Source organism: Plecotus auritus, assembly GCF_963455305.1.
Source record: "Plecotus auritus genome assembly, chromosome: X".
Classification (NCBI taxonomy): domain Eukaryota; kingdom Metazoa; phylum Chordata; class Mammalia; order Chiroptera; family Vespertilionidae; genus Plecotus; species Plecotus auritus.
The window spans coordinates 137,554,535-137,579,206 of record NC_137784.1 but is presented as its reverse complement, the minus strand read 5'-3'; the positions used below and the strand labels follow the sequence as shown (position 1 = coordinate 137,579,206).

The following is a 24,672-nucleotide window of genomic DNA, read 5'->3' as shown; positions in this document are numbered from 1 at the left end:
TTAAAATGCCAACCAAAAAGGAGGCAGAGATCATGGGACCTAGAATCAACAATATGGTATGACAAGCAAAAGATAAGAAAGTGAGGGAGAAACAAACATTGCATTGCAACCTCAAAGAATGCTACAGCTGAAAATAAGTCAGTGATGGCAGTGATAAGATCCAATTGGAAAACTCAAATTTAAAGAGTTAGAAAAACAAGCAAAATTGAGATGTATCTGAAAGCACATTATAAAAAGCACTAGTAATGAAATCACATCGCATCTAAGCACTACATAAGGGAGCCCGAATTCCCATTTACGCCCCAAGGCTGAGGGAGTAAATGGGAATCTGGGCTGCACTTGCCAAGCCTGGTGCCTCTATACAGGGCTGAATGCACCTGAGGAAAGGGGAGTCTTTTCATATCTGGCATAAAAGCACCATACAGGCTAGAGGCAGCTCAGGAGTCTGTGTCCTCAGAGGGTTTCATATTGATAAAAACACATGACTATTGTTTAAATTGTTGATACAGCTATGTCTGACTCACTTGATCTCTTTTCAAGAACACAGAGATGGATATTGTAAGAGTTTTACTTAATTGCCTGAAAAGCAAAAACTCCCAACAGAGTTAAGATTCAAAGGGGTAGTTAAAATTTTTGTTTAAAAAAGATTAAAATAAACCATTATCATCACCATTTAAGATAATGTTATGTTCCATATTGCACTCACAAAGGAAAAACAAAGGTTGGAATCAGAATTTTTAGGGCTCAAAGGGTCCTTAAACTCTTTACTGATGGGAAAAGGAAGCCTAGAGAATGGTAGTTACTTGCCCAAGATAACTGATCATGGAAGTAACAATCTCAACTGTAGAGTGTAGGGTATTTTGCTTTACATGAATTAAAAATCTGGTGAGGGTGGGGTGGTATGGGGTAAAGTTCTCTGAAGTCAGGCATTGTTCATGTTCTCCATTTGCAATTATATACTTGAGACAAATTAAATAATAATCTCAAATAGTCACTTTGCTAAGCCAAAAATATTAAGGAAGAAAATTACCTATGTTTCAGAAATGGGAGCCTTACACATAACAGATGGCCCAACTTTGTCTACTGAATGCAAATAAGTAAATGGGAAAAATATAAGTTAGGGGACTGACAGAGTCCTACCTGTGTATCTGCATAAGCACTGGGGACAATGTAAACAGCCAGGCTATTGGAATTCCTCTTGTCCTCCCCACAGTAAAGGCTTAAATTAGACTTACCTTATGCCTGAACACAATCCTCCTTCCCTTACATTCTCCTCTATCCTATCCACCCAACTATTAGAGCTAATTTGAGATCTCTTGGGTATATTCTCTTTTCTGACACAAGCGTCTTCAAATTATACCACATTAAGCTGCAAATTTTCCTTCATTCTACATACTTAAGATCTAAGATAGACTAGGATGATAATAGGAGGCTAACATGAAAGGATGATCTGGTATAGACATATTATCTTCATGTTTATAAACCAAAGTTCTTATTTTACTCCACACTGGTCATGTAAATAGAGCTGAAGCCCATTGCAATTTAGGGGTGAGCAAGGAGGATTGGCAGGCAGTTCTATAAATATGCATATATTTCTAATGAGTGCTCTTAGAGGAGCAGAAATGGGAGAGCAATGGGTGGGAGTGGTTGGACACTTCCAAAGAAGCTTTGTCTGACTCTGGCTACTTATACTTAGGCTGAGAGACCAAGAGACCTCCCAGCCACTCCACATACGGTCTCAGGAAAAACAAGTGTAAGGTAATTAATACTTTTAAAAATATTTTTAAATTGATTTCAAAGAGGAAGGGAGAAGGAGAGAGAGAGACAGAAACATCAATGATGACAGAGAATCATTGATCAGCTGCATCTTGCACACCCCCTACTGGGGGTGGAGCCCTCAACTCTGGCATGTGCCCTGACCAGGAATCGAACCATGACCTCCTGGTTCATAGGTCAACACTCAACCACTGAGCCATGCCGACCGAGCAATACTGTTTTTTAAGTATAGGTTCTGTCTCTGGGAATATGCGCCCCAAGCGATAAGCTCTGAACAAGGAAAGGAATCTGGAAATCGCTGTAGAATGTTTCCTGAAGACACCAGCCCAATTTGTTGTTTCAGCCAAAATAATTGGTCTAGGTATGTCACTAACAGGAAAAAAAAAAAAAAAGAGAGAGAGAGAGAGAGAGAGAAGATGCTCCCTTCCCTCAATACTTATCTAACCCTGCCACCAATTCCTTTTTCATTGTTTGCCTTTACCTGGGATACTGTATGCAGATCTGGTCACCACATCTCAGGGATAACAGTAACAAACTGGAGAAGGTCCAAAAGAAATAAAATGAAGCCCAACTTCATATAATTAGTATACTTAGAAAACACATTACCCCCAACTTTGCCTCAACACCATAGTGAATACACATGTAAAATAGGGACTTATTTCTCAAACAAATAAAAACCAGTATCCTTATTTTGTAGTCAAACTTTACACAGTATGCACAGTTCATTCTGGATAAAGAGACTAAATAATGACTCATAGACCCTTCTAATTCAGAAGATTGTTAGTAAAAACAATAAGAGGTCATAAAAGCTTCACACTAATGTATATTAAAGTAACCCTCCTATAGAAAAGATTTCAGGTGTTAGCTGAAAAAAAAAGAAGGATTATTAATTTTGGCTTTATTGGATGATGAAATTAAGGCAAGGCTACCTGATAATACGTTTTTCAATAGTTAAAAACTAGTCTTTTTTTTTTATTAATTCACTTAAGAAGATATAACCGTTATTCAAAAAACTAGAAGAAGAAAAAATAAGACGTGTGGTTCCCATATGGTTCAGTAATAATCACAACCAGTCTATGATTCCCTTAAAGAGTCTGATGAAATATATGAAGGGAGAAGAAAAGGGGGCCCTGTGAAAGGTGTACTGGATAGGGTGGGGGTTGACAAAGATATTATGGGGCCAGAGAGAGAGATCAAGAACACATTTTTACTTTACAAAATCAACTTAGAGACCCTTAGGTAGTTGGCTTATACTCATGTAAAATACCAGCCAATCCATCAAAAGATTTTTTAAAAGTACCCACTAGTGATTTATAGTTAATGCTTAGTGAACTGGAACACTGCAACTGGAACTACTTAAATTTTTCTGACTTCTGAAATGTAATTAAATTGGTACACACAGGGAATTAGCAACAGTATCATGATCCTTTAGAGAACGATGTGTTATCCATTGAATTAGTCTGTCTGTCTGGGTAGTAAATCATGTTCTTGTATATTAGTAACATGCTAGATAAGCATATCTCACTCAACCAGAGAACTTGGAAACTTCAGATGGAAATCATTTACAAAATACAATTGGGAAACCACATCACTACCAAAAGAAGGGAGGGAATAGAGAAAGAAGAGAAGAAGGAGGGAGAGGGAGGGAAAAGTTTTGTAGGATGTAGCATTTTAAAAGAGCTTTCTTAAAACAGAATACAAGGAATCTTTCTACTCCAAATTCCACCCAAACACAGAGGTATTTACCTCTCTCTCTCTCTCTCTCTCTCTCTCTCTCTCTCTCTCTCTCTCTCTCTCTCTCACACACACACACACACACACACACACTCATATTCTCTCATATTTTCTCTCTCTCATACACACTAAAATTCACAATCTCTAGGTTGAATAATGTCTCTAGGTTGAAGTGAAGTATCTATCTATCTACCTATGTAAAAAGGCAAAATTCACACCAGTTTGTAGATAGCATAGCAATAAATGCAAAGTACAAGGGAGAGAGAAGGTGAGAAGCAATCAATATTGAACTAAAAACAATTCCTCTAAGATCAGGAACATGATGAGGAAGCCCACTCTTGAGACTTCTATTCAACACAGTACTGAAGTCCTAGCAAGAAACATTGGGCATCCAAATTTGACATGAAAAAGTAAAATTGTCTATTTTTGCAGAACACATAATCTTATACATAGAAACCTTAAAGACTCAACCATTAAAACTGTCACTTTGGGGTCTGACAGTGTATGACAGGAATTACGGACATAGGCTCTCAAAACAACCTTACTGGATTAAAATCTTAGCTCTCCTGTTTAGTAGCTGTGAGACTCTGGGTAAATCATTTGGATTTCCATATGCCTCATTTTCCTCCTCTATAAAATGGGGGAGAGGATAATAGAAATATATATGATTGCTGTGTGGTTTAAATGAGATAATAAATTTAAAATAACTAAGAACAGTGTCTGACATCCAGTAAGTGCTCAATAAATGTTGGCCAATTTTTTTGGTTTGAATGAAGTGCAAAGAAAGTACCCAGGATTTAAGGTTGGAAGCGAAAGTAGGATCCATATTATGGAGAACTTGGGATGTCAGACTTCAAGGGTTGGTACTTAAATGAAAATGAAGGGAGTTTTGAATAACAGGGTGCCAAAAAGTCAGACAAATTGGTGTCAGTTTATGATAGATTTATAACAACTCTAGCTACCTGACAATGGAAAGGGCTGGCTAGTGAGATAGTTGTTACCATCAATGGAAGGGTTCATGCACAGCCTGGTCAACCAAATTAAAGGATCTTATAAATAGTAGTTAGGCAGTGGGTCAGGGTTAGACAACTTGAATGACCTCTAAGATTCCTTTAAACTGTAAGGAGCATTAGTTAGGATAAAGAAACTAGAAACAATATGGAGGAAAGATTTGTGCAAGGCACTTGCTAGGAGCATGGAGCCATAGCAACTATTTAAGTGATAGAGGGCAATACAGGGAGTGTCAGTGGCAGGAGGTAGGAATATACTGTTCAGGAAGATTGCTGGTCTAGAATGTTAGAGCTGGAAAGGACTGTAGAAATCAACCAGTCAGTCCAGCTTCCTCATTATACAAACAGGAAAACTAAAATTCTCAGATTGGGGAAGTGACTTACAGGGTAAATTTAAAAGGTGTAAGCCTAGAGGTAGGGAAGACAGGAATCCAGAAATTCAGAAATAAGGGAATGGAAGAGGGTGGTAATAGGAATCGAAAGGAATAGAGGATTATTTTGAAGGAAGACTGATAGCATACGGTGATTGATCAGATATAGAGGATGAATAGGCAGTCACTCCAAGATTTCAATGCTAGCTGAGTAGAAAACAGGAGGCCAAGGACAGAGACTGTTTGGTAAGGGGGAAATAATAAGTTCCACTTTAGACATATTAGGATTTGAGATTTAAAAAAATAAAAATATTCAAATAGACACTGTCCATCAGACAGCTGAAGAATCTAGAGCTTTGATAAAAAGGTTAAGGCAAGTCCAGCCAGTATGGCTCAGTGGTTGAGCGTTGACCTATGAACCAGGAGATCAGGGATTGATTCCCAGTCAGGGCACATGCCTGGGTTATGAGCTCAATCCCCAGTGGGGGGCATGCTGGAGGCAGCCGATCAGTGATTCTCTCTCATCATTGATGTTTCTATCTCTCTCTCCCTCTCCCTTCCTTTCTGAAATTAATAAAAAAATATATTTTTTAAAGGTTAAGGCAAGAGATTTTGGAGTCATGAGATCTGATCATTGCCCTTAAAAAAAAAAAAAAAAAAAAAAAGACCACTCTACACTTAAGAAAATTTAGTGGCAAAGAGGGCATGTGAGATTAGTAGGTTTGTGGGGGTCAAGACAGTCAGGCTGGGTTTTCTTTGTTTCATTGTGTCCCCCCCATCCCAGTTTGAGAGGTAACAGGGGGCATTGGGACCCTCTAAAATCCAATAGACTACATTTTGAATACTAGTTCTGCCAATTACTAGTCCAATGAATTTTGGAAAGTTATTTAACCCTCTTAGCCTCAGTTTCTACATCTGAGAATAAGGGACACTACTAAGTAGCTCTCATACATTATATTACTTAATCCTGAGAGTCTAATTTGCATATTTAACATTTTCCCAGGAAAGCTTGGGAACGACTGGTTCTGTGTGACCCATTTTCTCCAATGCTATGGCATACAGAACATGGTCATAGGAATAGTTAATATTGGTATGGGAAAGAAATCATGAGTCACAAAAAAAGTGTTTTCTAAATAAAATTCTAAAGTATAGTGGATGTGGAGTCAGGCAGACCTGGGTTCAAATCAGGTCTACCACTACAGGTTTTATTACTTTGTTTGGTCTCTCTAAGCCTCATTTTTTCATCTGTAAAATAAGAATGTTATTACTTAATTTATAGTAATGATGAAAAATTAGAAATTACACATATAAAATTCCCAGGACATTTAATTAATGGGAACTTTTATCATCCCCAGCCCAGAGTTAAGGCTCCTAAGCACGTGAAAGCAGCAATGCCAATTTCCTACTTTGCACTTACTTCCATTCCATTGCCCTTTCAAAATGGCCCTCAAAAAATAAAAGCACACTGGCTATCCCTTTGATTTTTCAAGCACCTATGAGGTCAGCCAAAGAATTCCCTCCTGCCCTTTGAACTTTTAATTCATTCTCAAATGATTTACTGGCTGCCTGGCCTCCAAATGACCATGCTAGAAGTCATGTCCTTCCTCTCTGAGGCTCTGTCCCTTTGATAACAACAGTGGCCCTGAAGGGGTTTACCATTCCCACACTCTAGGAGCATGCTTCCGAAACAAAATTTTCAACTTCAGAAGGACCTTAATGGGAACAGAAGTAAGGAGCAAGCTTACATTCTTTGCTTCTCCCACCAATAACTGAAAAGAGTGAATCATCTCCTCTAAGACTTTCTCAGATGGTCTGTACTCCTTTCAAACTTACTAAGTGATCCTAATAAGAACAAACACTTCCTGGGGTCCCTTTCTAGGCCTGTTCCTAAAATCTGCTCCAGTAATAGTCTGAGCCAGACTAAGAGAAGCCCTCACAGTGTGTCTTTTAAACTGTCACAGTACTGCTACTGTGAGTTTCCATCTGTTCCTTTTAGTGGCCTAACATAACCTAATTGACTTCCACAGAGACAGTTAGCCACCAATTAGTTTAAAACCCATTAGGAAGAAAAACAGAGATGGTTCTTTCTGGCCCTTGTCAGTGTTCTCAGCTTTGAGTAAAATAGTGAGAAAAGGAATGTTATGGTCAAATAATAAGGACACTTAAGGCACTGGGTATAAATACCAGACGGTGACTCACATTCAAGGCTAGTCAGTCAGAATACGTTAGGGCTTGCTTAAGCAAAAGTGAAAACACACACACACACACACACACACACACACACACACACACACACACACAGTATGTTCACATAAAGCTACTTTTTTTCAGCTGAAGCAGTGAAAACACTGGAGTCAGGCAGAAGGCTCACACTTTACCCTCCCCAAACACATAGCAACAAGACGGGTGGCTGCTGTTTTAAGAGTCTCATGGCAACCCTTCCCAACAGCAAGGAGAATGCTGTAATCATCAGCCAACAGGCCTTTCCCACATACTAGTACAAGCCTCAGGAATACAGTTCACACACAGGAGCTGCAGCAGCAAGGAACCCAACTGTTGCAAACCAAACTCTAGGCAGCTCTGGGACAAGTAGGTAACCACCCCCATCCTCCACTGCTGCCATCCCCCCTCTCATTCAGGGTTGCATCTGGGATCCCTCTCATCTTTCACCAATACCATTATTTCCTTTCATGTGTTCCCTCTCTTCCTAGCTCACCCAACGTACTAGGTATCACAGAAAGACTAGAAAACTTGGCTAGTGTATCGAGCTCTTCATGTCATATCCTCTTTCTAATTTGGGATTGGGAGTGGAAAGGCAAAAATGACCAATTATTGAGCACAAAATTTTTGCTTGAGTCTTCCAGCCAGTCATTATGGAGAGTCCATTCTGTGTTCTTTGCTGAGGATGGTAAAGATAACCATTGTCCTCTAGAAGATTTTCATCCAGTAAGCCAGATAAAAGGCAGCGAAAGTACCCAATGATTTCTACTGGAAAATCAGAACTCCAGCATTCCAAAAGGGAGCAATTACTTCCATTAGGAGCCAACTGAGATGATGCCCTTGAAGCATACAGATAGAGCTAGAAGGTTAGGCCCAATTGGGTGGGGCATAGAAGAGAAAAGAAGGCCTTCCAAGTATGCAGTGTGAAGCCCAGCCACTCAAAGAACATCAGGGTGGGAAATTTGGAGGCCATAATTTCCCAGGTGTATTTGGGGGGGTGGGGGCAGAAAGAAAACCAGGTCCTGGAAGAATCTCTAGAAAGTAAGACTAGAGCCAGATGGAGAATGAGCCATACACCAGGCTGAAGTAGTTTGGGAGAGAGCCATTCAATAATTTTAGGGTGGGGGAGGGGATGATCAAAGGGAGGGAAAGCATTGAGGCGGCCACTATAGTAGTGTAGTTGTTCCAGAAGGAGGCTTCTTCCTGCCTGTCCCAGCTCTTGCAAGATCCTCCTTCAAAGCTGCCCTCTGTCTGAGCTCACTATCTCAGAGCTCATTACTTTGCAACTCTTTTAAGTTGAGTGAAATATCAATAGCATTTCTTATTCTGAATGAGACTCCTAATGTTGTACTGAAGTTGGTCAGGGACTTTAAAAAAAGGAGAAGCTTCATCCAAATATTCCAGTTTAGAAGAGAGGCATTCTGATACATCATTTCCATTTCTGTAATAGCATCAGTTGGCTTGGCCCCTGGGGTCACTGGTCTCTTCTAAGATCCAAACAGGGAGGGGAGGGGAGGGGAGGGGAGGGGAGGGGAGGGGAGGGGAGGGGAGGGGAGGGGAGGGGAGGGGAGGGGAGGGGAGGGGAGGGGAGGGGAGGGGAGGGGAGGGGAGGGGAGGGGAGGGGAGGGGAGGGGAGAGGAGAGGAGAGGAGAGGAGAGGAGAGGAGAGGAGAGGAGAGGAGAGGAGAGGAGAGGAGAGGAGAGGAGAGGAGAGGAGAGGAGAGGAGAGGAGAGGAGAATGAGAGACCTAACAGCATAGGGCAAAACCTGATTGTCAAGTGCTTTTCTGGGGCCTGTTCCAGATCACTGTCACTTACAGGCTTAGACTAGAGCTCAGCCTTAAATTAGGGCTCCAACCTAGAAGCCAGGATGAGAGGTGTAAGAGCCCTGCCTGGGTCTTAGCAGTGGGAATTAACTCTCCCGGATCCTTAATTCTTTTGGCTTTTATTAGTGGCTGGAAGGGGAGAAGGATGTAACCTGAACTCTAATGCAGCTGAGAAGGGCTAAGAGCCAAAACCTTCCTTAAGCAGATACAATATGTGCAGAGCCTGGGCAGGTTTCAGAACACTGCACATTTCTCCAGCCAACGGCCCAATGGCGCGGGAAAACATGAAAATTACTTATTTAACCCTTTACATCCAGAGGAGGTGGCTATCTTCCTCCCACCAGGCAGGGCTCACACAGCAGAAGTTAGCAAGCTGGCTCTTGTAAAAGCCAGAATACTCAGGTAGTCTTTTTCACAAAAATGCCCCCAGCAGCTAGATATTCAAATCAATTGCAAACATAAACTGCAAGTGATATACCTTGTCACAGAGAAGAGTTAGGTAAAGGAACCCATGTTCCCTTAGTCTTTTAGCAAGAAGTGAGTTTTGTCTATAGGAGGGGGGCAGTGAATAAACCAAGTCCCATAGCACCAGCATCTTTACAACATTCTAAGTTTTAGTTTTCAGCATACAGAAAAGCAGATGATGCTGCACAAAAGAAGTAATGGCTCTAGAAAACAAATCTAAAAAGGCTGGGGGTAGGAGAGAGATCACCAGGCCCTTCCGCACACAAAGGTAACCTTTTCTGAGAATTACATGTACGTATGCAGGGCATCAGGCCTAGGATTTGGGTCAGATAATCACTCCAAATTTGCAAATAGTCTCTTAATGATAAAGCAATGTTTTCCACCCACCCATAGCAGTGAATTAATTTGTGAAGTAAATCCCTATTTCGTCCTCATTTTAATATAAAAATCAAAATGAGTTTGATGAGGACACCACTGAAGGCAACTGAATAATACTTGCAAGTTTAAGAGTGCTTTTTCAAAGGTCACACTTAAGAACCAATACTGTCGTAGAAATATTAACAATGATATTCACAAATTAATAATACTACACCATGCGGAGAGTATCAAACTGCTAACAACAAAAATGCAATACAGACTTGAGACTCCAGGGATTTGAGGTTTGCTTTCCAAGCCTCAACACTGTGTTTTTCATATAGAGAAAGCAATCCTTAAACATCTTGGCAAGTCAACTGAGGTTTTTTTCACAACCTAGAACATTTTAACATTTCAAGCATTATGTCTGAAGTTTGGCCTTTTGTCAGTTTCTTCTATTTTTTGTTTGATTTGGGGACTTTCTCATCACTTGAAAGTACTAAATTTAACTTCAGCCAGTAACACCTGAGGTGACTAGACATCCTGCAGATTAGAGGAGAAAGCAAGACCGATCTATGACCAAAAAGTCCCATTAAATAACAATGCAGGCCTGTTCCAATGTCTATTGGGGCATGTGATTCTCTGGCAATTGACAAATTTTCACAACAATCAGCAGATTAGTACATTGTCTATGTTAACCGTAATGTTCCTGAAATAATGATTTGTTGTTTTAACTGATCAGTGGCCTTAAATCAACAAATCCTTTTTTTTTAACTGCCTATGACACTTATTAACTTGATTATCCTATAGACACCTCTGTCTCAAAAGATCCAAAACTGATTATCCCTCCCAATCCCCAGCATCACTTAGAACCTTCCAAGTTAGAAATACTGGATTTGCCTTTAACTCCTACCTCTCCTTCATTTCTTCAGATGCAAATGGTGTTTTATTACCACTAACTTCTGGCAACTTGCTAATGTATAACAGTCACAACACTGCCGAGATGACTGACTCTCTCAAAATGTGCCCTTTCCTTGTTGAGTTCAGGTTTTTCTTCATGGAAGCTTTTATGTGGCTGGTACTGTGCTAGGGGCTTTATTTTTAATACATTAACTCTACTCCTCCCAAACAACTAAATCACTACCTATTCCCAACTTGAAGCCATTATGCAGCCCAGTTTTCTGAGTTCTTCAGAATAACTAGCTCACACCATTCACCTTTATATCCCATTATTCTGCAACAATCAAGCAGAGATACACTGATTCATTTAGCCAACCACACAAACAGTATGACATTGAGCAAGTTACCTAACCTCTCTATGCCTCAATTTATCATCTGTAAAATGGAGTTAATAAGTGAGTTTATATGTGTTCAAATAGAAAACCAGTGCCTGGCCCAGGATATGCATTATGAAAGAATTGACATTTATGGAGTTCTGTGCTGGTTTTACAGGCCTTAGGAAGAATAGCTCAGCTCCTAGAACGGGCACTCAGTAAGTTTAGTGAATGAATTAAGTGAGCAAATGAACAAACAACACATCCCCTGTCCTTGGGGAGCTCATGCTGTAATCAGTTCACTGTGGAGTGGACCAACTGGTCTCAATCTCCTGTCTGTGTCTTTAGAACATGCAGCACTTGCACTAACTAAATGAATATCCTTCTTTCTCCCCAGACTATCTATATCCTATATATCCCTCAAGGCCTAATTCCAATTCTTCTCCATTTTCCCACAAAGCTCCCCAGTCACAGCAGCCAATAATGAAATCTCTTCTCGCTGAATAAGTGCTGCTCTTAGATCCTACCCCATGGTTTCAGAAATTCAAGGGTTTTGTTTCCTTGGTTTTCAGTAGTGCCTCTCTTCAACGAAACTATCACTTCTAAGGAACACGTCTTCTATGGTGGCTGTCTCTTGAATTCTCTAGTTTAGGGTTAGGCTCTTTACAAAGTGCTCAACAAATACGTGTTGACTGATGGGTTGACTGACTGATTGACTGGAGGCTTAATTGAGAGCTCTTAGGAGACAAACCAGGGTTAGCATAGCTTTTCAAATTGCTGGCTGTTCAGACATTAGCCAGAAATTATGTCTGGTCTTCTAACTTGCGTCAGTAGCAAACATCACATTAAAGGTATCCTGCCATTTCACACACTTGCAATGATTTGGTAACTTCAGAAACTTCATTTTTTAAGTTCAAAATTATCTTGAGAGAATTGCCATTTGATAGTGGACACCCGTAGAGTGCTTTTTATTTCTTTCTTAAATCACATACACATCAAATATTTACACGAAATAAAGGATAAAACCAATCTCCCTCCCTACTGGAAAAAAAGTACAAGTTTTATTATTTTAATCTTGCAAATGAGGATATTGAGACAGAGAGAGGGAAATGACTTGCCCAATGACAAATAAATAATAATTGGCAAAGCAAATACTGGACTTCATGTCTTTTGAATCCAGACTCATACCCCTTACACTGATTTGAGATTTAAAACCCCCCAAAAAATCAAAAACCCTTCCTTTGACCTGAACCCCTGAGGGTATATTGGCATTATTACCAGTTTTTACACTAAATTATAATTCTCTCATATCTCTCTTATCTCTTCCCGTCCCCATATTCTTAACCAGTTCTTTCTCTCATTGTTCCTTTCACCTCTAAAAACATGGTATTATAGAAAAAGACAGATTTAAAGTCAGACAGAAGTAAATTTGCATGCCAGCTCTTCCACTTACTGTGTGACTTGGAGTCTGTTACTTAACTTTTCTCAAGCCACAGTCCCTTCATCTATACAATGGGAAGATCAATATCTACCTCAAAGAATTACTGTAAAAATTAAATAAGAATATATATAAAACACCTAGAAACCACAGTATTTGCCATGTAGCAGATCCAGTACCTCTTCTAACCCATCATATCTAGACTACACTTTTGGTTCAAGAGGTTGCTGAGGTCCAACCAAACTACATTGTCTCTACCCAGTGAGGCACATCCACACAAGTGGTATATCCAAGTCCTTACCTTGTCCACTTTTCAGCCTGTTATCTTGATACTCCCTGATTGCAAATTTAAATTAACACAGAACTCTAGACTCTCAGTCAAGTCCTCCAAAAAAAAAAAAAAAAAACATGAGAGTCGGTACCGGACATTTACTCACCCCTGAGACTCCAAGATGTCATCATTCACCATATCAGTCAGATAATGTGCCATCAAAAGCTGCCTACCTGCAGAAGTTTTCACAGGAGCTTTTACTTACATAGAACATAAACAAAAAGAAATGGAAAACAGCAAGGCAGCCCAACAAAGACACGGCTTTAGCATGTCATCTTTTCATAAGCAAAGATGGGGCTGCAGCCATGAGACTCTAACCTATTTCCAGAATAACTAGTTGAACCAGATTTACTCTCAGCTCTACCTCACCTCACCCCAACCCCCTTCCTCATAAGAAAAAATCAATTTCTGATGGACCGTGAAAGGCAGTATAGGAGAACCATTTAAAAGTTTCCTGCCAGAGGGTCAGGAAGAGAGACAACCATACAGCTGGGAATCTTCTGAGTGGAATTGGGGTGGGGGCCAGAAGACACCACAAAGGGTCTGTCCATCACTGGGCTTAACCCTTGATCCTGTCAAATTAGTCCCACCTCCTGCATTCCTCGCAGATATAACATTAAAAGATTTGAGTGAAAGTTAACAGACCATGCCGCATGCCATCCCTGAGAACATACCAGGAAATAGTCACTTCTGGAAAGATAGGAAGTAGTAGTGTGGAGAAAAGCAATGCACTGTAAGAACTGCTTGCTGTCAGTCAACCTTCACACTTCCACTAAGACCAAGCAAGGATACTGGAGCCCTTAGCAACCCATCAATAAAGCAGAAGCTTGCCCCATGGAGAGTCTGAGAAGAAACAGGAGGGTCCAGAGAAGTGAAGTAACATGCCAAGATTACTCAACAAGTTGATAAGAGGGTATCAGGAATGTGACAAAGGTCTTGTCCTCCACTAAAACAGAATAGAGAGTCACAGCATGAGAAAATTTCCCCCTAATCTAGCTATCAATTTGCTGAGTGTTTTTAAACTTTATCAACTTTAATTCTGTGACCTTCTCTCACACACCTCCCCACCCCGCCATCAGAAGTATGGCTGAGCCAAGAGGGACTAAGCTGGTACAGCAGACTAGAAGGGCCCACTCTAACCAAAGAAGGGGAAAAGTTAGATTTTGGACAGAGGAAAGGGCAGCCAATGAATGAACAAAGAAGCAATGGCATTTGAATGAGACAGTTCAACATGTAGGCCTCAAGCAACTGGTGCTGATGGGTGGGGGCTGGGAATCCAAGACCAGTCATGAAAGAAGGGCAGCTTGGATGCATGGAAAATGTGTCTCTATTGCTACTAGGCAGTGCTCACTCTGTGACATAACATAGCCACAGAATCATACTGTAAGAAGAGGGAGTGGAGATGAAGTCAAAGGGGAGAGGTTAGTTACTTTAAGAAACCAAGTCATCTTGATCCTTGCAACTTCAGTGCTTAGCCAGGATGGCTATGTGCCCAAGTAAACATACCAGTGTGATGTGAGGAAGAACGGATCATCCCTTGCAAAACTAATGCCTAAGATGATTTTTCCACGTGGCCTATTTACACTAGATGGGGCAAAGGAGTGTTAGGAAACAAACCTCTACCCCAACACAATCTTTAACCAGGAAAAATAATATCTCAACTTATTTGTTAATGATGTAATTAATTAAAGTCTTCCTAAAAGGTATACTTCAAGGGAGTACCAAGGGACAAAATATTGGCTACACAGAAGCTGAAAGTGATCTAGGTACCAACATAAACAATATAGAAGGGTCAATTGCTGATAACAAGATAACTCAGGTAAACGTGGAGTTCCATTTCAGAAAGAAATTTAACCATGCATACATACACTGTGTGCACAAACAATGCTATGAGCATCTTTGGTAGAAACCCAAAACCCACCCAGATCTGTATAACAGTAGTAGAAACCCCAAACCCATCCAGATATGTATAACAGAGATATCTAGAGCATTTCTTATTCCAAACTTATGAATGGTTTTTTCAATAATACTTTTTATAAATAAGTAACTTGGACCTTTGAATAGTTTCCTGTAGATAGAATATTGTACATGGTGGTTAGATTCTGAAAGTTCATCAGTCATAAACTATGAATTAAATAGGCCTTTCCAAAACTGTTATGACCCTAGCTATTATCAATAACATATATAACATATATAACATATATAAAAGGCTAAGTGTCTGTCCATCTGACTGGTAGCTATGCTGTGCACTGACCACCAGGGGGCAGACACTCGATGCAGAAGCTGCCATGACATGCATTGGCTATATATATAAAAGCCAATATGCTAAGTGTCCAACCATTCGACAGTTCCACTGTTCGACTGGTAGCTATGATGCGCACTGACCACCAGGGGGCAGATGCTCAATGCACAGGCATGGAGACATGGAACAGACTGATGAATCTCAGAGGGAAGGGGGAAGAGGGGAGGGTGGGAAGAGATTAACCAAAAATCTTATATGTATACTAGAGGCTCAGAGCACAGATTTGTGGGGTCCCTCGACCTGGCCTGCGGGGGATCAGGCTGAAACCGGCAGTCCAATATCCCCCAAGGGGTTCCAAATTGCCAGAGGGTGCAGGCCAGGCCAAGGGACCCCACCAGTGGATGAATCCGTGCACGAGGCCACTAGTCCTATATAATAAAAGGCTAATATGCAAATCGACTGAACAGCGGAATGACCAGAAGCCCTGAGCCGGGCTCACTGCTAGCAAGTGCAGCGGCAGCAGCAATAAGGATGTCTATCAGTCGGACATCCCCCGAGGGCTCCTGGACTGCGAGAGGGCACAGGCTGGGCCGAAGGACCCCCCACCCTGAGTGCAGGAATTTCATGCACCGGGCTTCTAGTCCTATATAATAAAAGCCCAGTGACCAAATGGCAGAACAACCACTTGACCAGTCGCTATGACATGCACTGACCACCAGGGGGCAGATGCTGAATGCAGGAGCTTCCCCCTGGTGGTCAGTGTGCTCCCACAGTGGGAGTACCGCTTGGCTAACTGAGATGAGCGGGTGGGAGCAACCACTCAGCTGACCTGGATGGGTGGGAGCAGCCACTCAGAGGGCAGGTCCATAGCCCCTCAGCTGACTGGAATGAGCGGCACTCCCACAACGGCCGACCCCGCAGGCCACGCCCCCCACCAGTGCATGAATCCCATGCACCAGGCCTCTAGTTTAAAAATAAATGGCGCCAGTTCAAACCAACACTCAGCTTCCCCCAAGTAGGACACAGGCCCCACCACCACCCTGGAGTGACATACCACCAAATCACAGCCAACGCTGCCAAAACCCCATGGTGCAAAATGCAGCCCACAGCCCAGTCCAGTCCAGAAATGGTCGCTGTGGGCACCGAGTAATTATGTCACATAGCCATGCCTGGCTTCCTCTCCCTAGCGACTAGCCTCCTTGGAATTTCTTCAGCCCAGGAACCTGATTGGCTTTATAGCCAGGTGCAAACATTTTACAGTTTAACCGAATGTTTGTGAAGTGTTTTTATATGCCTCATCTTATTTGATCTTGACAGAAGTCCTGGAGTAGGTAGATAGGAGACTCAGTAGAATCCTATTTTCTTTTCATTAGCAAAACAATGGAGATTTAGAAAGTTTAGAAACTTGACCCAACAGAAAAGAAGAAATGATGGAACTTGAAAATGACTTCAGGTTTTCTCACTGCACAGAATATAGTCAAACACTGTTGCAGTTAAATATTTTACCCTTTGTTCTCCCTGCATGATCTACAATAATAATCTGCTTCATGTTGATATTTACTGCTGTGTTGCTGACAATGACCTGAAAGAGAAGTTGGGGTGCTTCACTGGGCTGGGAAAAATTTAGCTACATCAGAAATCAGGTCTAATTAAGCAAGTTTATTCTGTATCTATAAAAGGCTAAGTTGACTCGTACATGCATGATACATATAAAACTCTCACTTGCGCCAATCGCATGCATGTGTTTCAATCTGTCATTGCCGATTGTGAATTTGATTGACACTTCTATTATAGAGAAAGGGCAAATAGCTATATTAAAATATTTCTTCTAACTGATTTCCTTTCAATGTGCTCAAATTTGTGCAACAGGACACTAGTTATCAATAACATTGTATCAATGGAACATGTGTCCTAGACACTCTCTCTTCTCCAGGCCTGTCATCCTTCAGTAATCATGAGTACTAAGTTCCACCCCAATACACTTCCTGATCAGGGCTTTAGTAGCAAAAAAAAAAGTATTTATTTGCCCATCTCAGGTGACAAATTGATATGAGGACATGGGGAAATGAAACTATGGGTGCAAGACCTCCAGCAGGAATGACTCTTGTGGGTATTCCAGGTACAGAAAGAAGATCAGAGAACCCAGGGATGGCAGCAACAGCAGGAGTTTTGCAGTCAGTGCAAGTGGCAATGTGCAGGGAGATAAGTATCTGATAGGAGTTGGGGACAAGAACTGCTGTGTCTAAATTCCTACATAGGCATCTGTAAGTTGGGGGCTGATTGTATATCACATATGGTCAACATCTTCAATCTTGGAGACACCTATTTTTCCCCAAAGGGGAAAATTAAGTTTAGAGAGGTTTCTCCTACAAATTCTAAGCCAGCAGTTGGGGAAAAAATAAAATAAATTAAATCTGATGTTTTAGAGTCTGACTTTGACACTATTCATTAAATGCCACTTCGTTCTTCTATGATACAAATTCCTTCTCTGTCTTCTTTGTATAAACATATGTACTCCTTGAAATCAAGGCTTCTGTCCTTTCTTTCATCTCCCTTAGAACACTTTTCCCAAGGCTGGCCTGAGCTAGGAGCAGGGCTAGGGGAAATTCTAAATCAATAGTAATAGGTGAAGTGTGTCCCTCCCAAATGTATTATGTGTCTATTCTAGATGCCCATGTGGAGGGCTTGTGCAGGTATGGCTTGGCAGCAGTATAGATAGATACCACCACTAAAAGGCCTTGCTTGACACAGGATCTTCATATGGCATGGACTCCAGAAAAAGCCAAAGTGGTCTTCAGCTGTATTTTTTTTCAAGAATGATCCTATTCAACTTTGGTCAGACTCTCCTCAGTTATGGTACTCAGCTGTGGGCTCCATAACTCAAGAGGAACATAGATAGGCTGGAGTGTAGCCAGAGTGGGAAGAAGAAACAGAAGAGGAGACTGGATCTCAACAGCTGAAAGATCTATGGCTCATTAGCATAGAAAAGTGAAACAAGGGGACACAGTCTTTGTCTTTGGACCTCCCAAAGGCTGTTCTGAGACAGAGAAAGCATCCTTGTTCTGCGTGGTCCCAGAAAGTAGTGCTAGGACCCATAGATGATAGAGGGAAAACGATTGCATCTCAACTTAATAAAAAGCTGTCCACAGACAAAACTTTCTAACAGTGAGATGGACTAACTAATAGGGGAGTAAGCTCCCTAATGACCACAGGAGAATAAGCTCGGGGCTACTGCATTGGAGGCTCATGGATTGGTTAAGACTAAGACCAGAGGACTTCCAAAAGGCCCTCATCATCTGAGAATCTGTGATTCTAGGTCTCCTTCAAGAATAGCATTAGGTTAACAGCCCTGCTTTGAGTCTGCTTTGGTGTGTGTGTGTGTGTGTGTGTGTGTGTGTGTGTGTGTGTGTGTGTGTGTTAGGGGGATAGTGAGAGCACCTTTCACTTAATCCCTGCTGTGTGTGTGTGTGTGTGTGTGTGTGTGTGTGTGTGTGTGTGTGTTAGGGGGATAGTGAGAGCACCTTTCACTTAATCCCTGCTGTTCTTCAGTAACTTTTCTCAGATGGGTCAGCATTTTCCCCCAACTCCCCCTGCTTCTGAAGAAGCCTAACTATAAAAACTGTGATGTTCTCTCCAGATAATCACTCCATAAACACCAATCTCAAGTCTGTTTAAAAATATCCTGGGGGGGGGGGGATGGAAAGAGCAAGGGGATAAATAATTTTAATTTTTTTAAGTGTCTTCCCAGCTGGAGTTGAATTATTTTCTTTGTCTGAAGCTTAGATGATGGAAAACCCTCTAACAGACTTCACCTTTTTCACTTCAGGGACCACACATGTGGATCTCAATTGGGTACCAGGTATATTGTGACAGTCCAGCAGACCCAAAAGTAGTGTGTACCCAAAGCTCAGCCAAAGGTTACCAGATATACCACTGCCCTTCTTGTTCTACCTTCCTTCAACCTTCTTTCTATCTCTCTGGATTAATTCCTACATAATGTCCCCAAATGCCTACTACTTTCTGGGAGAGGATAGCAGTTGAGGAACTGAGCAGTAGACATCTTTGCTGATTCTAAAGGCAGAGATGAGGATAGGAGTCATGTAAGTAACCATGCTGGACTAAGCTCCCAAGAAGCACACACCATGAAGGTCTCATTGTGAATGCCAAGCCCAGCCTGAAACACAGCTAAAAATGTATCACAGAAACTGTCCTTTTTCATATAACAGGACCTCTGCACCCAACAAGAACTCAAACTTGCAGCCAAATTTACTGCCAACCACAAGAGAGCCTTAATCTGACTTTACCAATGTCCTCTTGAAATCTCAACTGCGTCTTTGTGTGCTTCTTCTAGAAATATGCTCACAGTGGGGATGAGGAGGGCCTAAAAGCAACTTAAAGAGCATTCCCTGCCATCTTCCTAGACAAAGAGTATTAGAGTTTGCCCAATTCATTCTCATGTCATCCTTGATGATAAAAATCAGGCATGTATGCCTAACCCCATTTTGCAAATAGAGACTTGGGTCTAGAAAGGGTGAAATGATATCGTGACATCAGTGCACATTACATGGAGGAGGTGAAGCTTCTTTCTCCTCCAGGCTACTGCTCCACTCTACTTAACTTAGTTCCAGGGCATTCACTAGCCCCCACTTCTTTCACTGTGCCAAATGGAGACTGCCGCTAAAAATGGGCCAAGAAAAGGGCAAATATGTAGGGTGAGCCTGTTTTCTGCCCCATCTTAACTTCCCACACCCAGTTTTCTTCCTCCTTTTCCTGCATCTCCACATTGGTCTCCACCCTTTCTTTTCTCCACCCTTAGCCAACCTCAGGGCACATTACCAATAACAAAATGAGTAAAGGAACCTTATGCTATGCTATAGCTCAGTCTCTCTCTCAGTGGGCAGGGGTAAGAAAGACAGAGAGACAGAGAGACAGAGAGACAGAGAAACAGAGAGACAGAGAGGAGGATAAAATTTGAATCACTAAGGGGGCTCTAAGAGGCCCTATTTTTTAAAAAAATATTTATCTTTATTGTTGAGGGTATTACAGATGTCCCTCATTTCCACCCTCTATCTGGTTCCCGCTCCATCCCAGTAAAGTCAGATTAAGGCTCTCTTGTGGTTGGCAGTAAACTTGGCTGCAAGTTTGAGTTCTTGTTGGGTGCAGAGGTCCTGTTATATGGAAAAGGACAGTTCCTGTGAAACATTTTTAGCTGTGTTTCAGGATGGGCTTGGCATTCACAATGGGACTTTCGTGGGGTGTGCTTCTTGGGAGTTAGTCCTTCACCACACTAAAAGGCCCCATGTGATGCACAATAATTAGTTCCAGAACTTTGGAAAGGTCACCCATTCCCAAAGATGATCTTTTCCAGCGCAGGAAGCCAACTTCATAGATGGCTGTCTATAGTGTACAGGGGGACCCCTAAATAGCAAAACAGACAAATCTGTTTGGAAGAGAATCCCCATTTCATCCAGATGGGCTCCATGGACCAACAAGGTAGTATAAGACACTAACCAAAGGAATTAGTAACACCAAGGACATGGACCTAGTTCCCTTGTGGGTCATGTTTCAATAGGGAAATTAGAAACCATCTCTAACACTTGGGATAATTAACAGTAACTTTAAAAAAAAACATTTCCTCTTTTTTTGTCACTTGATTGTCAGGAGGAAACTATAGGAATCATCAACTTTGGGTAGTTGAATTCCCCACATTCAGGAAAATCACAGGAGTTGGTAGGAATTGATGATTTCCCCAACCTGATTATTTCCTGGTCCAAAGGTTTTCCCATGACAAATATGAGGTAGACTTTCATACTACATGCATTCTTTTCCCACTAATCACCTTTTCTCAAATTCATCCACTCTCAAGATGACTCCACCTTTTCCATAAGCTATCTCCAGGCATGTATGCCATACCATCCAGACCCAATCATTTTTGAGATTCTTTCCCCATGATACCAAAGGAGGTTCTCCATTTCCAACCATGATTCTTATACCTTACCTCTGTCTCTGCCGACCTGAGATCATCACACGTGGTTTAAAATCATCAAAATAGTCCTATCCTACTCCCTGAGCCCAGACTCCATCAGGGAGTGTCTACAACCCAGTCCTGGTCCATTGTGGAACCATAGGCTGGCATAGAAAGGGTCACTGGGGTGGGAGGTTGCCAAAACTGGTTATGTATCTGAATGGCATTGCCCCATGCCCCTTCACAAACTACAGTACTACAAGAAGACAGACTTAGTCAAGCCACTCAGTGCATCCTGGCCTCAGTTTTTCCATCAGTTTCTCCACAACCTTCCCTGACTTCCTCATAGGGGGCCTGTAAAATGCTAATGAAATAAGGGATTTGGAAATACACTATAAAAGTAACCCTGTGTGAAAGTGGAACAAAGCATCATCTTCCTCAGTCTGAAACCCTTCTGAGGAGCAAAGGGCCTGAGCTAGCATAAAGGATTGGCTACTAGACCATCATCGTCTTATTTAAAGACCACCCACATGAAACTCATTGTAGACATGTGGCACTTAAGTCCATGGAGGACAAGTGAAGTATGAAGAATCCCAGAGCTAGTGAGTAGCAAATCAAGGATTAGAACCCCAATTTTTTATTTGCCAATGGGATTCTCTTTCTATGCCCTTCCATTCCATCACCACCAGTGTGTTCACACTGAAGCTATTTTCAAGAAGAAAGCTATATTGTTCTGAAGCTTAAGATGAATGAAATGTGCCATAAGGTGTCTTGGCAAGAAAAAAAAATAGGCAACCACTGCACTTGAAAAAAAATACTATGGCCCCTTTATATATTGTTGGGGCTAACCAGATTATATATAGCTGGCTTTTACTGTAAGGAACCAGGCTATTTGGGAGGGATGGGAGAAATGATTTTACCCCCTACCTCTCTAAATGTGTGTAATAATGAGCCTTCATATAATAGGGGTCACCTGTACATTCAATGGAAAGGGAATCATTAAAAGGCACCCTGCCTCTCAACACACGAGTCACTTCCTCAGCAGCTTGGCCAAGGAAACCCTCATCTACCCGCAAATAATCCCCCAGCCAGACCACAAATTGCTGGCTGCCCCATACTTAGTAACACCCCCTGCCATGCTAGCGCTGGCTCACATAACAATCCAGCAGCACAGCAGCAAGCACTCTCTGGGGTACTTCTCAGAATGGGTCAGCCCTGGGCAGAGGTCAAAAGTGACCTCTCCCAGTCAGGTTGTTTAGGTAGACAGTGGAAATTCTGTGGGTGGTATAAGGAGAAAAAGAGAGGAACTGCCAGATCATGGAGGGCTACATAGCCAGTTGTGACCTTGATGAAAAAGGAGGGTGGGGGTGATTAGAAGAAATCCTGAAGGCCAGGATTCCACTCTCCAAAGGGGTTGTTTGACAGTGTTTTTGTTTAAAGAAAAGCATATTACTCCCTCCAGAGAATATTGGAAGGGGAGTGCCTTAGGAGCGGGTATGACAGTGGGTTACAAAGGCATCTCAGGCTGGTTAGAAATATATGACTAGTATAGGGGAAGAGAGTGTTGGATGAATATCTGGACTAGTTATTGGTGTCAGGGGAGGCTAAAGATCCCAGGTTTCCCTGGCAGCTCCTCAAAAATGTGCCTCAGCATACCTCAGACTGCTCAAGCTGATTGGTACACCCTATGACAACACCACAGGGTTGATAAGAGTGTGGGTGGGCCCCAAGGCCTTAAGGACCCCTACTCTAGAAATTAACCAGCAGCTCCAAAGCAAGGCAAAAGCAGCTCAGGTTAGGGGGCACTCGCGCCCCTGCTGAGACATGACCCAGGTTAAAAAGCCAAAAAAGAAGTGACATTTGTTCCCTGCTGAGAAGCCACATCTTTCTATCTCCAGCCCAAACCCACATCTACATTCAGCGGGTTGGAAAGGCTTTTCAGGTTTGAGCATTTAAGAGAAATAAAAACAGAAAAACAAAACAAAAATGGGATAAAGTACATGAAGTTGGTTTACTTGGCAATCTGGCGCCTCAAGGTGAGTTGTCCTACAAATCTCTCTTCCCAGTAACAGCCCCAGAGGCCCCCACCCTCACGCCTACCAGGAATGGCTAGTTTTGCGGGTTCTGGAGCACTTGGGAGAGCTCCTCTCCCTGGTCCTCAGCTGTGACTTGGCTTCCAGCAGATCACAGCCTCCTAAAACAAACAAACCCTGGCGGCAGCGGCGGCAGCTCCAGCACAGCTGCGCTCCATGGCGCAAAAGTTTCCTCCACACTCCTCAACGTGCAGGAAATCTCGCCGGCGCTGGGACAGGACTCGGGAGGGAGGGAAAGGCCAAACCTAAGCGGCGGCAGCAACGCCCCACGAGTTGAATGGATGTGCGCGCGACCGGCCGTGGGAAGTGAGGCCGACGAAAGTCACCGATGCCTCATCTCCGTTCCCACATGAGACCCTAGCCCTGCAACCTGCCCCGACAGGATGGCCCACTGTTCGACCAAGGGCCACCGCTGCTGAGAAAGCTGCCAAGCCGCCTTGCCTGTCCCTTAGCAGCTCACTGTCCCGCAGGGGCGCGGGAACTTCTAAGGAGAAACCCCCATCAGCCACCACTTCCTCTAGTCAAAGTGAGGGGAGCAGCCGCCCCGACGTGGGGGAGCAAAAGAGCCTCCCGAGTGTGTCTGCGTGCAGCGCTCTAGCCACACTGAAGGGGTTGTCTGTGCCTGGGCTAGTGGCAGGGGCTCTCCGTGCTGCTAATGAGCCACAGGGGGGCTTTCACCCCTCAGCCCGAGCCAAGTTTCAAAGTTGGTCTGAGGGCCCCGTTCTGCAGCCTGTACACCCGTTTGCCCATTCAAAGTTGGGCACCGCTGGGGCAGAGCCGCCAGTTCTTACCTTCGACACCGTGAGCGGTTCGCAGTGTTCCAGACCCCCTTTAAGGGTGAAGCCCCAGGGCGCCCCCCCTTGCAGCTGCACAGGGACGTACTGGAAGGACCCAGGCCGGTTCTCCATCCTCCGCTCGGCTCAGGCGCCGCGGGGCTCCTTTTCCGCGGGGGCTACGTTGCCTCCGCCCCCAGCAGCTCCGCCACCATTGCCCTCCAGCGCTACGCCACCCCGCACCGCCCTGCTCCGCCTCCTCTCCCGGCTGGAGACGCTCGGCCCGAGCGAGCGCAAGGAGGAAATGACACGGAGCTGGAGAAAGGGGGAGAGAGGGGGGGAAAGGAGGAGGAAAAAAAAAAAGAAAAGAAAAGAAAGAAGGAGAGGCGGAGGGATAGCGGGTAATGGACAAGAAAACGGAGCAATAGGGAGGGGCAGTCACTGAGACCTCGCCTATAGGATCGCTGGGAAGTGGGAGCAAGGCGAGGCCTCACATCAATTGTTACATTGTTTCATTCAAGCTGGCCCCCACTTTGGTCCTCCTCCTTACGGCTGGGTTCCCCGCCCCTCCAGCCAGTCGTTAGTGTAGATGGCCCGCGTGGCCGAGTGGGCTGAAACCCTGGTTTCCCGATTAGCGCGTTCTTGTTCCTCTGACTGCCTTTTTCTTCTGAAGGTCCCAAGAACCAGTTCCTAGGAGGGTTACAAGACTGCTAATTTGTGGATCTTGCCTAGAGGGATGGAAAGTAAAGTAAGCAGGCCAGCGAACACAGTGGGGCTGTGTGTGTAGGCTGCTCTATGCGTA

General features: G+C 43.1%; 1 protein-coding gene across 1 annotated transcript in view; it reads right to left on the bottom strand.

Annotated features, from left to right (window-relative positions):
- The window catches only part of SHROOM4 (shroom family member 4), a 205,603-nt gene extending 181,448 nt beyond the window's left edge, over window positions 1–24,155 (bottom strand). Inside the window, exon 1 of the mRNA XM_080652097.1 lies at window positions 23,889–24,155. Coding sequence (XP_080508223.1) covers window positions 23,889–24,005 — 117 coding nt within the window. The 5' untranslated portion in view covers window positions 24,006–24,155. The remainder of the gene's footprint in view (window positions 1–23,888) is intronic.
- Window positions 24,156–24,672: the final 517 nt, after the last annotated feature.